We start from the raw sequence: 11,736 nt of genomic DNA on the forward strand, positions 1-11,736 counted from the left end.
AAGTAGAGGCTTTTTTTTTTGAGCAGAGATAAAAATACACAGCAACAAAGCCCAGGATGTTACAAAGCTCCTCCTTTATCAGCATTCCTCACCATCTTTAGGCTGCTCAAAGTTGAGGGAGGCACTATCAGAACCCACTTCAGGCTCAGCCTTGAATGAACAAAACACAGCCCCAGCTGTGACAAGGCCCCAGCAGAAGAAAAAAAAGGTCAGGTCCTTGGACAAGTGACGTTCAGGCAATGCTCTCTTTCCCTGCAGCAGCCAGCCCTGCCTGGCCCATCTGACCCTCTGCTCCTAAGGAGGCAGATGTGGGTGGAAATGCTGAAGGTTAAAGGGAGCATGAGCCTAGCAGTGGGCCAGGGCTGAGACCTGCAGCCCAGGGGGACAGCCAGGAGCAGAGGCTGGAACCTGTCACAGGAGGGAGGTCGAAATAGGGACTATTTGCTTACAATCTTTATTGAAGTCATACAAAAGTTGCCAAAAAGTGAAAAAATACACTATATACAAAACCATTTTCCTTGTAAGGAGAGGAGTGTCCAAGGTTAAAGAATCATTATCATACTGTGCTTTCAACTGCAGCCCCTGATTCTGCTTGTGGCCTTTTCTCTGTCTAAAAGAGAAGATAAGGGTTTGTTTTTAAAAGTCAATACACAGTCTTACAGCACCAACTCATGCAGCAGCCCAAGGGTTCTGTGATTTGAAGACTTAACTGTGTGAACTTTGCCAGTCTCCAGAGCCCAACACTACCCTAAAGCATTGATAGTAACAAGTGCAGCCCAGGGGTAAGTAATAAAACCAAGGAACATTAAAATTTGGGGGAAGACCCTGTGCTGGAGTTGAGCCCAGCAAAAAAACACCCAGAACCTGCCTCTGTCCCACCCCACAGGTGACAAGGCTCCACAACTGGATCTGTCCAGCCCACACAGGGTCAGCACCACAGCACAACATGCATCCTGCCCACCAGAAATAGTGTCATCTCATCTGGGAAATCTTGTGAAGGACAGCAGGCAATAAAACCAGGGCATCTACCAGGCACAGAACCGTCCCTGAACAGAGAAGGGGGAAGTAAAATAAAAAGCACAGCCCAGACTCCTGGCTCAGCTGCCCACCTCCTCTTCCATTTTTTCTGCAACCTCATTTCCACGGGGGACAGGGTCCCCACCACCACCATTGACAGCTGGTTCTGGTTTAGATTTCTTGGCTTCATTGTCTCCCTGATGAGTGTCCTCCTCTGGTTTCCTCTGAAGACAAAATTGTTTATAATCTCCACTGAGTACAAATCAAAGTTTGTATCTTTTTGAAAAATTTAGCATTAGATGTCACTGCACATCATCTACCCAACCTCTGCTTGCCAGGCTCAGGACAGACTCCCCAGTGTTGGGATTTAACCAGAGCTTTGAGGCTCTGACACCCAGGTCTTGACCACAGTGACACTTTACATGCCAGGATCTCCAGAGCTGAGTTATCTGTAGTTACAGTCTGGTAAAGAAGGGTGCAACCACTGAGCCTGTAACAGTTCCAGGGTAGACTTAGGGCATCCACAACATTTGAAATCACCTAAAGAAGCTCCAAATCACTCCAGGCACACCTGAACTGACAGGCCAATGGAACAGAAGCAACATAAAACTGAGAGTATCTCCTACAAGATCTTAGTTTTTAGCAGCAAACACTTCCAGAGAACACACAATGCTTAAAGGAACCAAGTTCTCAAAATGTGATCTCTTAAAGAGGCAGTTTATAATTACCACCAGTGTGGCTTTACTATTTATTAGAAGTCCAAGTCCCAGTTTCCTCTTGGAAAGAAGGGAACCCAGCCCAGCCTGGTTGCCTGCCTTTTCCTTGGGATCTGCAGGTGACCCTGCTGCTCTTGAGGGGCCTCAGCAGAGGAAACTCTTATTCCAGGGAACACCTGCAGAAGCCACACAACTGGGTCAGATTTACATCAGTGTGGATTCAGGCAGGGTGCTGAACGACCAAGAATTGTCTCCTGGAGGCCAGATGGTTCCCAGACTGATTGGTTCCCAGTGGAAAAGAGTTTCATATGCTACTGGTTTTACTTTTGGAGTGTTTTCCCATTATACAACTAAGTTAAGAAAAAATACTTTAAAGACAAATCCTATTATTACACAGAGCAAGCTAGTGGTACTTTAACAAACTGCTTGTTTAACAAGTCATTTCTGGACTCACCTTTTTCCTGACTAGATGAGAGATGTCTGTTACACACTGAGATGCACCATCAGCTCCTTTCCTTACTGGAATCTGTTACAAGACAGACACTGACACATGAGCAAACACAACCAGTAATCCTTAGAGCAGACAAGAATTAACAACGTTCATTTTAGATTAACTTACTGTGGACACAGAACCACTGTCTTCACTTTGTGCAAAGCCAGATGTAGTTCCAACCTTAAGAAAAGCAGAAAAAACAGACTGTGGCAGACGATACATGTGAACTTATTGAGATACAGAAAGCCCAAGTCCTTCACATCCCAACACTGGGTTCTGCACTTCTGTACAGGACAGATGCAATGTGCGCTCCACATTTGCCTGACCCATCATTTCCAGCCCTGATACATTAAATGCCACAGAAGCCCATCAAATTCCTATTTAGTTTGGAACAATCAGTATCAGGCCTCTTAGTAAATATCCTCTTTAGATGTCACCTGCCTCAGTTTCCTTTTCACAACCACAGCCTGGTAACACCTATGAGCAACCACCAGTCCCTGATCAAGTCTGAGCTCCTCCCATTACTGATTTGTTCTACGTTCCACTGGAAGAAGGGTTGGATCAAAAGGAAATCACAGGACACACTCACCAGAGTTGCTTTTAGTCCTAGCTCAGCTACTTTTGCACTCTTCTGTGACTCCTTTGAATCTTCTATCTTCTCTTTAATTTCAGGAAGCAGTCCCTTCAGTTCTTCTATCTCCTTCTCGTCCTCAGGGGACCCAGTGTCTGTCTTCTTTATTCGCTCAGTCAGTATTGCTGGGATGAAACAGTTATCAGGTCAAAACACCTCGAGACAAAGTAACTGTCCAGTTACCACCATCCAGAGGCAACTATCTGCTAACAAACAGTTTTACCAATTCTGCCCCGGTATAGTCTCACCACTTTCAGATAAAACAGGACACAGCAGACAACGAGCACACCTCGCTACTTAGCCTTGTGAAAACTCACTAGGCAGCTTAAGAATTCCACATACCCAGTCTCTTGTCTATGACTTCCATGGACTTCCCAAACTGCAGCACGGCCTCGTCGAAGTCGCTGTTGTAGTGGTAGGCCAGGGCGAGCTGGTAGTGGCTCTCGGCCAGCAGCCGGTCGTGAGCCTCCAGGTACTTCTGCTGCAGGGCCAGGCAGGCCTGGAACTCCTCTATTGCCTGTGTGTAGTTTTCTACAGGAGAAAGCCCCAAGGTCTTTACAAATCTCAGTAATTATCCGCAGCAGCACCATCTAAACCCTGGTTTGGTTACTCCGTGTTTTGTTCCACATCATACAGTCTGCAAACAGAACCACCACTGAACACAGCAGTGCTGGGCTGCTTTCAGACCATCAGGTGACAACTCTGCCTCCCCTGAGAGACTGTCTAGGCCTATGGAGAACCAGCTCCTCTGGTTCTCTCAACAAGTGCGTTGTCTAATTTCAGCACAGAAAACTGAGCAGCCAAGTCAAAGCAGGCACCAAATCCTCCTGCTTTATCTTCTACCAAGAACTGAACGTAATTGGTCCCAACTGCAACACGGATCTGGAGCTAAGGACAGTGCCACCTTCCTGCCAAGCCCTCCCAAATGTGCTCTAGTGACACAAGACACAACCCTTGTTTTGTAGCCTGGCCCAGAAACCTCTTGGGTTATTTCCAATGCCTGCCCCAGAGAAAGGGTACATTTGGATTTAACAAGATTAGAATACATTTTTAAATTAAAGACGAGTGATTACAAGGCACAAACCTGGGGTTTGCCTCCCACTCCTTTTTTCTGCTGCGTAACACAAGAGCCTTTCCTGACTATAGCCTAGAATTTGGGAAGGTCGAAGGAAGTCAACTATTTTTCATGACAATTTCAGCAAGTATGTCAAGTTCACAAACAAGGTTTGGTCACTTCAGAAAGCAGAAGACAAGGCTGGCAACACATTGCTTCTTATTCAAACTTTTTTTCCACTGCTCTGCAAAAGCACAGACTATCCTATTTAAGGCACCAACCATTACTTGCAAAGCTTCTCACATCGCTGCAACTATCATGATCTAATTTGTTCTCATCCTGACAGCTTTAACTCACATCTGCTCATTTTAAAGTACAAAACCCAGTGACAGAAAGTAGAACCAAACACTTTCCACGTGAGAATTACCATTACTTACCAGATTCAATGCTAACTTCTCCTAACTTCAGATGAGCTTGAGCTGCATGGAGCTGAGCTTCTTTTGTTTCTTGTCTACAGCAAGAAGACAAAAATAGTTTTCAAATCCTGATCAGAGCATGCCACGTTCTCTAACTGGCTATACCACCATCTAATTTACAATGAGCTTCTGTGGCATACACTCAAATTAGAACTTTAGCCTTTACCTCTTGTAAATGACTTTTGCTAACTCCAGCATGTCCCAGGCTAGCTCAAGATTGCCAATTTCATCCTCCTCACTTTCCTGTAAAGACCAGAAGTGCATGACAGATTAAGTGACTTGGTCATAGACCACAAACACCACCAATAAATTCCCACCCAGTGCTATCAAGGAATCCATTTCTGCAAGAGGTAAACATTTCATAACTAGAAGAAAAAAAAAAGAAAAAAAATATGCAGAAGAGGTTATTGTATCAACCAAGACTTTGCCTGGAGTAAAGATGTTTAAATGGAACATGAACTCACATTGTTTTGTGACATGCTTTAATTTTTTTTTCAGAAATAACAGGGCACCAAGCACCACTATTATCCCAAGAGCAAGATCTTGGTTAAGGTTCTCTTTAGATGAACCAAATAAAGTTGATGGTCCAGCTTTTTAAAATGAGCCTTTGAACTTTGTTAGCATAATCTGAAAAAGGGACAGACAGTTATCTTGAATGCTTAGTGCCACCCTACGAGGCTTCAGATTTTTCCAGGTGTTTTGACTACTACATCAATGTACATCTCAGGTTTGAGGAGCACTACACTTCTCAAACAATTCCCATCCTCTGGACCACCAGACAAGCAATTAACTCTTCCAAGTAACTCCAGTGACAGGCTGGAACAGCTCTCCCTGCCTGCCCCACCAGGCCACGTTAGCTCAGTACACCACAAGCATTTCCGTCAGAGCAGCTGAACAAACCCAAGTCTACAGACACAGCTGAGCAAGATGCTACAATGCAGACAAGGCCTAACACTGGCCAATATTGGCTTTCAGAAGTATTTTCCTACACAGAACTAAATGAAACACAAGTGAGCTTTTAGAAGGACATCAACATCATATTTAGGCCTAATACTGCATCCTTCCATGAGCACTGGTGTCAGACCTCAGCAACCTCACCTTGTCTTCCACTGTCAATTCATTCTCCTTATCATCGTCAGCTTTATCATTTTCTTTATCTTCCTCTTCAGATTCTTCTGTTTCTAGAATGCAAGTAGATGCATGAGGACACTTCTGGTTACTGTGCTTGCTCAACATGGAGTCAGGCAGAGTATGTTATATCCAACCCTTATCCTCTCAGTGACAGGTTAGAGGTGTGATGTAAGAAGAGCAGATACATTCAAGTCTCAGCATGAGCAGCCATCTTGCTGAAACTGTTCAGCACTGTAGACTAAAGCAGTCGTAAGTTCAACTTCTTACTACCTACAACAGAAACTTACACAGAATTCAATTCTCACAAATCTATTGTCAGCTCCCACTGAAGCCACAAGATCCTGAGCAGCCCTAGAGGCACTGGCCAGCTGCTAATCTTCATGCTACAGAAAGTTAAGTGTTTTCAGCAAGATAGCTGCCAAGCTGAACACAAATTAGTGTGTTTCTCAGTTCATGATCCTCATGTCAGGCATTTAAGTGTCAATGTTAATGAACCTCCTCTTGTGTAGTACTAATTTGACTTTTGACACTGTGCAGAAGCATCACGTCATCTGCTCTATCAGCAAAAGACATTTTGGGAAAATGTACAGTAAAGGAATATGGCTAATAGCTTCAGAGCACTGGCTGGTCTGCAGGCTGAAGTCACACAGTTCCTGTATCACAATCTCTGGCTATTCCAGAAGAGAAGCTTGATTGGCAGGGACTAGAGAGCCTGTGAACTCACTAGTCTAACTCCCAGCACACACCCACCAGTGAGAGGGCCAAACCTGTGAACATGAAGACACTTGTATAAAAGTAAACAGAAGCGGTGTCAGAACTCTAAGATTTAAGTAGTGGGAGGAGTTTGGAATGACACAGCACCAGGCCGGGATGTTCCAGAGGGTCCTCACACTCCCAGACTTGGGGCAAAAAGCAGCAGTATGTGTGCATCTGCAGCCTTTCAGCACTGAGGGTGAGGAGCAGGTAACTACTCTTAGTTTATTTTCAGTCATCCTCTCTCCACACAGACATCCTGTTAGGGCACTGCTCCACCACCAAGTGTTCGCTGTGCTTAGCAGAACAAATCCTTCCAGGGTCCAGAACTGTTTAGTCTGAACATTTGCCACTCCTGAAGTAAGGCATTGTCTGTGAAGATGAGTTACTGACAAGCAAAGTTGCAATTACAGTTCATCAATTAACTTGTGCAATAGAAGGCACGGGCCCACTAGGGCCACAAAGTACTGCTGCAGCAAAGGGTGCAAGCCTTGCTGGGTGCAAGTCTTACTTCAACAGAGCCCTGGAAGCAGCTATAATAAAGCAGGGAAGCAGAAGGGCAGAAGCTGGACAGCCAGAAGACTGTACTAGAGCAGCAATAAGCCTTCAGCAAAACAAGTTTAGATTTTCCAACTGAATTTTCGCTAGCAATGACCATCAGAAAGACTCAACTGAAGAGTTCCTTTCCTCCACCAGAAGTAAACTTACTACTTTATGTGTTCAGCTGTTCTTGTTTTTTCACCACCATTTTAAAATAAAACACAGCTATTACCAGAGGCAATTTGTGCTTCAAGTTATGTGAAGGTTAGTGCAATACACCCAGATGCATGCAAGTGAACATCCATTCAGTATTCTCCACCAGCCTAGCCATTACTTACACATTTCACAGGGCTGTCAGTTTGCTTTCAAGACTTGCTTTGCAGTTAGTTAAGCGTTAGTCTAGAGAAACTGAGACTATTCACTATTCCTTGAAACTTTACTTGTATGTAAAGTCCTTCAAGAGCCCCTTTACTGTGCCTTTTCCTTATTCTAAGGCAAACAGAAAATTCTGAATGGAACACTTTTTACCCATTGTTAGCCAAATCCATCAAGTCATCCACCCACAAGTACTTTTCTCCTCTCAGTGTTACCTTCTCCCTCTTCCATCAGGTCATCTTTCTCTTCTTTTTCTACCTTAGCACCTTCACCCTCTTCCATCAGGTCATCTTTCTTTTCCTCTTTCTCTACCTTAGCAGCAACTTCAGCCTTTTCTTTCATGTCATTAGGTGGCTCTTTGCCCTCTGTGGGCACAGGTTCCTTTGAGGACTCTGTCTCTTTAGATTCATCTGATTTCTCTTCTGTAACTGTCTCTATTGCCTCTTGTTTCTCTTCTGCCTTCTTCTGTTCAGCCACCTCTGCATCCCCTTCTGCAGCTTCTTTCTGTTCCACAGCAGCTGTTGCCTGTGCTTCTGCCTTCTCTTCCACAGCTGTCTCTGCCTGCCCTTCTACAGCCTCTCCCTTCTCCACAGCTGGCTCTTTTTCTGTTGCTTCTGCTGCTTGTTCTCCCATCTCTCCCTTCTCTTCCACAGCCACTTCTCCCGCTTCAGCCTCTTCTCCAGCTGCTTTTCCCTCCTTGTCTGACACTTCTGCTGCTCTCTCCTTCTCCTCAGTTGCCTTCTCTACCTTGTCCTCAGGCACCATCTTCTGCTCTTTTTCTACCTCCTCTTCCACAACTGCCTCCTCTTTCACAGGCACCTGCTTCTTCTGCTCTTCTGAAGTTTCTTCTTTTCCCACAGAAATCTCAGTCTTCTCTTCAGCCTCTTTGGGCTTCGCATCCTTGTCAGCAGCTGCTTCATTGGGTTCTTCTTCTCTAATCTCTTTCATTTCAACATCCTCTTCTTTGATTTCCTTCTCAGAGAGTACTGTAGACTCTTCCGTGGACTTTTTGGCCTCTTCCTTTTCCCCCATGGCGTTATAAACCTGTTCTCTCAACTCCTCCCTTGCTTCTTCTACATGATTGAGGAAGCATAAACATTTCTTCGAGTTTAGTGATAAAGACATTAACGGGCACTGACAACACCACCCTCAAGACCCTCCAGTGTGTTGGTAACTTTGTTACCAAGTTGGATGGACACTCCTAAAAGCTTCATTTTCCAAGTACAAGGAATTAGGAGACAACCAACATAGCTGCTTGATCTAAGCAAGTCCCTTCCCCTTCCCCAGACTGCAGCATTGCAAGCGGCCGCTCAAGCAGTGTGCGGTTGTGCAGCGATTTTAGTCACAGCTAAGCAAGAGGTGCCAGTGCTTTAACAGTCTGGATGGACAGGAATTCCTGTATCCCCTCCAGCTGCAGGCAGCATAAAATAGCCACTGTTCTTGGGACTTTGTACAGAGACTCTGACCTCTGGAACTACACACACTGTACTGCTACAAGGTTACAAAGCAGTTGAAGTCAGCGGTGAAGCTTAAGAAAGCGAGTTTGAATGCAGTGTTCAGGACACAGACACCTGGTGACCCTTTACACATGCTTTCAGTGACCAGCTCCTTGCAGATGTTTTACAGATTCTGCTCATCTTTAAGCAAGACTAAAAAAAAAACCAAACAGAAACAGAGTCCATTCAGACTGCCAAGAGTTTCAATAGAATGATTCAGCCTACCCAAGATACCAATGGACTAAACTTGGATCATTCCAATAAGAAAACACAGCCTGGAGCCTCTATGTCAGGGCAGGCAGCTTTACATACCATCAGCAGCTGGCAATGCAGAGTCATCTTCTGCTTTTTCTCCTTCCTCTTCCACCTGCACCCCTTCTAAGGCATTTCCCAGCACACCATTTTCCATTCTAAAGGGAATAGGAGTTTGTTATCCCTTGGATTTTGTAGTACTGTAATCTGAACTGCACAAGCTGCAATACCACAGCCCATCCCACCCAGGGCAATCCTGTCCATAAAGGAGTGAAATCCTGTTGCACCAGATACACTCTTCAGCAAATGACAAACTGTCACTGTACCTTGCCAACTCCAGGAGAGATTTTCCATAATAAAAAAAAGCTTCTGCACACTCATCCGCTGTCTCACCGTACTTTTTACCCCTACAAAAATAATAAAGAATTATTTGCCTGTGCTTGCCTTAGATTTGGATATGTGAACTTGAACATTAAATATTCCTTGACAAAAGGATCACTTTCTTGGCTCATTTCCTGTTGCTTTAAGCAAATACTGAGTGCTTCTCTCAGTTAGATATGGCTCTCAAACACCCAACTGAGGAAATTAATCTGTAACCCAAACAGTAGCATTCAAAGAGACTGGTCAAGACTAGTGAACAAGTTACTAGAGAAGACACCTGCATAATAAACTACCAAATCCCCTTCCCTCCTTAGGGAACTCTGCTGGCAATGCCTATCACAAAAGCCACCTAAACTGCATACCAACTACAGCATTGTACAACTCTTGGGTGACTTTACTTTGCTCCCTCCACAGCTGCATTATCAATTATAAACATTTTAGCTAAAAATCCCAATCTTTCTTGCATAATCCAGATCAGAACAGCCAAGCTGAAGCCCAAGCCCAGCAAAATCACACACAATGTTCTACTACTCACAGTAAGCTCGCAGCTTCCTGGAATGCATTCACAGCAGCTGGAATATTTCCCATTACCAAGTGCTTCTGTCCCAAACCCAATAGTTTCTTTGATTCTCCATCCACATCCATACTGCAGGAAGGGGAAATAAATCAAATAAAGGATTCTGTTAGTTTTCACAATAATTTTAGCTTTCAAAACCTAGTCTGCTTTATGGAATAGCGAGTTGCATACGTCAGATGTTGCATGGTCGGAACTGTCAGAGCAGGTGGGATTTGTTTGGTTTTGTTTGTGTAAATCTGAAACAACCAATAGTTCCAATAACCAAGGGAAACCAGGTAAATTTATCCAATCACTGCAACAAGTATCAGAATCTGCTGTGACAAAGACTGCTAAAAAATATACTTTAGGAGTTGCACACCAACACACCACGGAGCACCAGTGCTCCAGACTCCAATGCTAAATCAAGAAAAAGAAGAATAAACTCAAGTTAAAACTTTTCATAGCACAGCATGGTGCATCTGAGAAGAATGACAGATGCAAGTGTCAGTTTCAACTCAGTGCCTCTTGCATAGCTTCATTTCCAGAAGGTCCAGCCCAGCATCTCAGACTGGGACAAGAGGAGCTGCCCACAAAGGATCATCATCTATCACAGGCCAGCTGCATACTGGTGCCTCTCCAGCACTAATTAAAACCCCAAAAACTTCAAGAACAGCTGGTATTTTTGAATGTATCAGTCCCTGAAAAGGCCTTGCTACGCTAGATTTGTGCAAACCACTGGTGAGCACAGGTTTTCAGCACTTACATCACACATGGGAGTTAAACCTCAAATGTAAGGAGTGATCTGAAGGGCGACCTTTGCGTTTCACACAGTAACTCCAGGATTTTGTGTTATTTGATATTGACAATCCCAACTCCCATCTCACCTGTCTGTCTTGTCTGTGGATGTGGAAGGAGCTGCCAGTTCCTCTTCCATCCTGCAAACAAAAACCGAAAGTTCTTTTTAATCACGTTTAGAACCGGCCACCCATTTCACGGCACCAGCTGAGCTCTCGGGGGTGCGAAACCAGCACCAGGAGCCTGGATTAGAGGTGGCCATCCACCCCGAGCGGGCTCGGGCCCCTGTTTGGTGTTTCTGGCTCGAAGGGAGGCTCTGAGGGGCTCTGTCAGCCCCGGCCCGGCCGGTCCCGCGCAGACAATGGGGCCTTTCCCGCCTTCCGCCGGCCCCGCCCCCGCCCTTGGCGCCAAACCCCGGCGGCGGCTCCTCACGGGCCGCCGGTCACGTGACGCCGCTCCCCCCCAGCCCGCCCCGCGGCGTCGGCTGCCCCCAACAAAGATGGCGGCGGCCGCGCAGCGGTCACGTGGTGGCTCCGCGCGAGCCGCGCGGGCCCAGCTGGCGCCGGAGGAGCGGGGCGGCGGCACGTACCACCGCCGGCGGGGGGGGGGACAGCGGAGGCAGGTACCACAAGCGGCGAGGGGGGGACGGGGGACGCAGGTACCCACCGCCGGCGATGAGGAAAGGGGGGGAGGAGGGAGTGCAGCTTCGCCTGCCCGACCAGCACCCCCAGCCCTCCCCCCTAAGGAAATCCGGCCCACCGCCCCCCTACCCCCCATCCCCTCCGGTACCCTGCGGGCCGAAGGCGCCCCCCCCTCTCCCCTGGATGCCCCCCGTCCCCGACACGCACACACCGTAACCGGGGCCAGCTCGCGCGGCCCTACCTAGTCTGGGAGGCCGGCGCGGGCTCAACGCAGGGGGGAGCGGCGATGGCCGAGGATTGCATAGAAGCTGCTGGAGAGAGGGGCGGCGGCGGCAGAGTGCAGCCCCCTGCCCCTCCGGCTGGCTATATACCCCCGAGGACACGCCCCGGCCCGCCTGGCGGCGCGCGCGCGCCGCAGGGGGACTACCG

General features: G+C 46.7%; 1 protein-coding gene across 2 annotated transcripts; it reads right to left on the reverse strand.

Annotated features, from left to right (window-relative positions):
- Positions 1-438: 438 nt before the first annotated feature.
- Positions 439-11,714, reverse strand: NASP (nuclear autoantigenic sperm protein). Of its 2 annotated transcripts, XM_053949845.1 has the most exons (15): positions 11,549-11,711; positions 10,756-10,806; positions 9,851-9,961; positions 9,261-9,341; positions 8,995-9,092; positions 7,402-8,259; positions 5,486-5,568; positions 4,554-4,630; positions 4,349-4,422; positions 3,200-3,388; positions 2,816-2,982; positions 2,353-2,406; positions 2,188-2,259; positions 1,110-1,241; positions 439-610 (listed from the first exon to the last, which is right to left on the reverse strand). In XM_053949845.1, exons 1-15 carry the CDS (start codon positions 11,608-11,610, stop codon positions 557-559), a joined length of 2,163 nt encoding a protein of 720 aa, XP_053805820.1. In that variant the 5' UTR covers positions 11,611-11,711; the 3' UTR covers positions 439-556. The 2 variants fall into 2 exon arrangements, with proteins under 2 accessions (XP_053805820.1, XP_053805821.1); XM_053949846.1 differs by lacking the exon at positions 1,110-1,241 and having other exon boundaries at positions 11,549-11,714.
- Positions 11,715-11,736: the final 22 nt, after the last annotated feature.

Source organism: Vidua chalybeata, chromosome 9 (genome assembly GCF_026979565.1).
Source record: "Vidua chalybeata isolate OUT-0048 chromosome 9, bVidCha1 merged haplotype, whole genome shotgun sequence".
Taxonomy (NCBI): domain Eukaryota; kingdom Metazoa; phylum Chordata; class Aves; order Passeriformes; family Viduidae; genus Vidua; species Vidua chalybeata.

Bases quoted from the DNA above. Each gene is read 5' to 3' on its own strand.
- NASP (XM_053949845.1), bottom strand. From the start codon at position 11,610: ATGCAATCCTCGGCCATCGCCGCTCCCCCCTGCGTTGAGCCCGCGCCG. The intron at 9,962-10,755 runs GTGAGATGGGAG...CCCTTCCTGCAG, and splicing joins TCCACAGACAAGACAGACAG to TATGGATGTGGATGGAGAAT. The intron at 1,242-2,187 runs GTGAGTCCAGAA...TTTTGTCTTCAG, and splicing joins CTCATCTAGTCAGGAAAAAG to AGGAAACCAGAGGAGGACAC.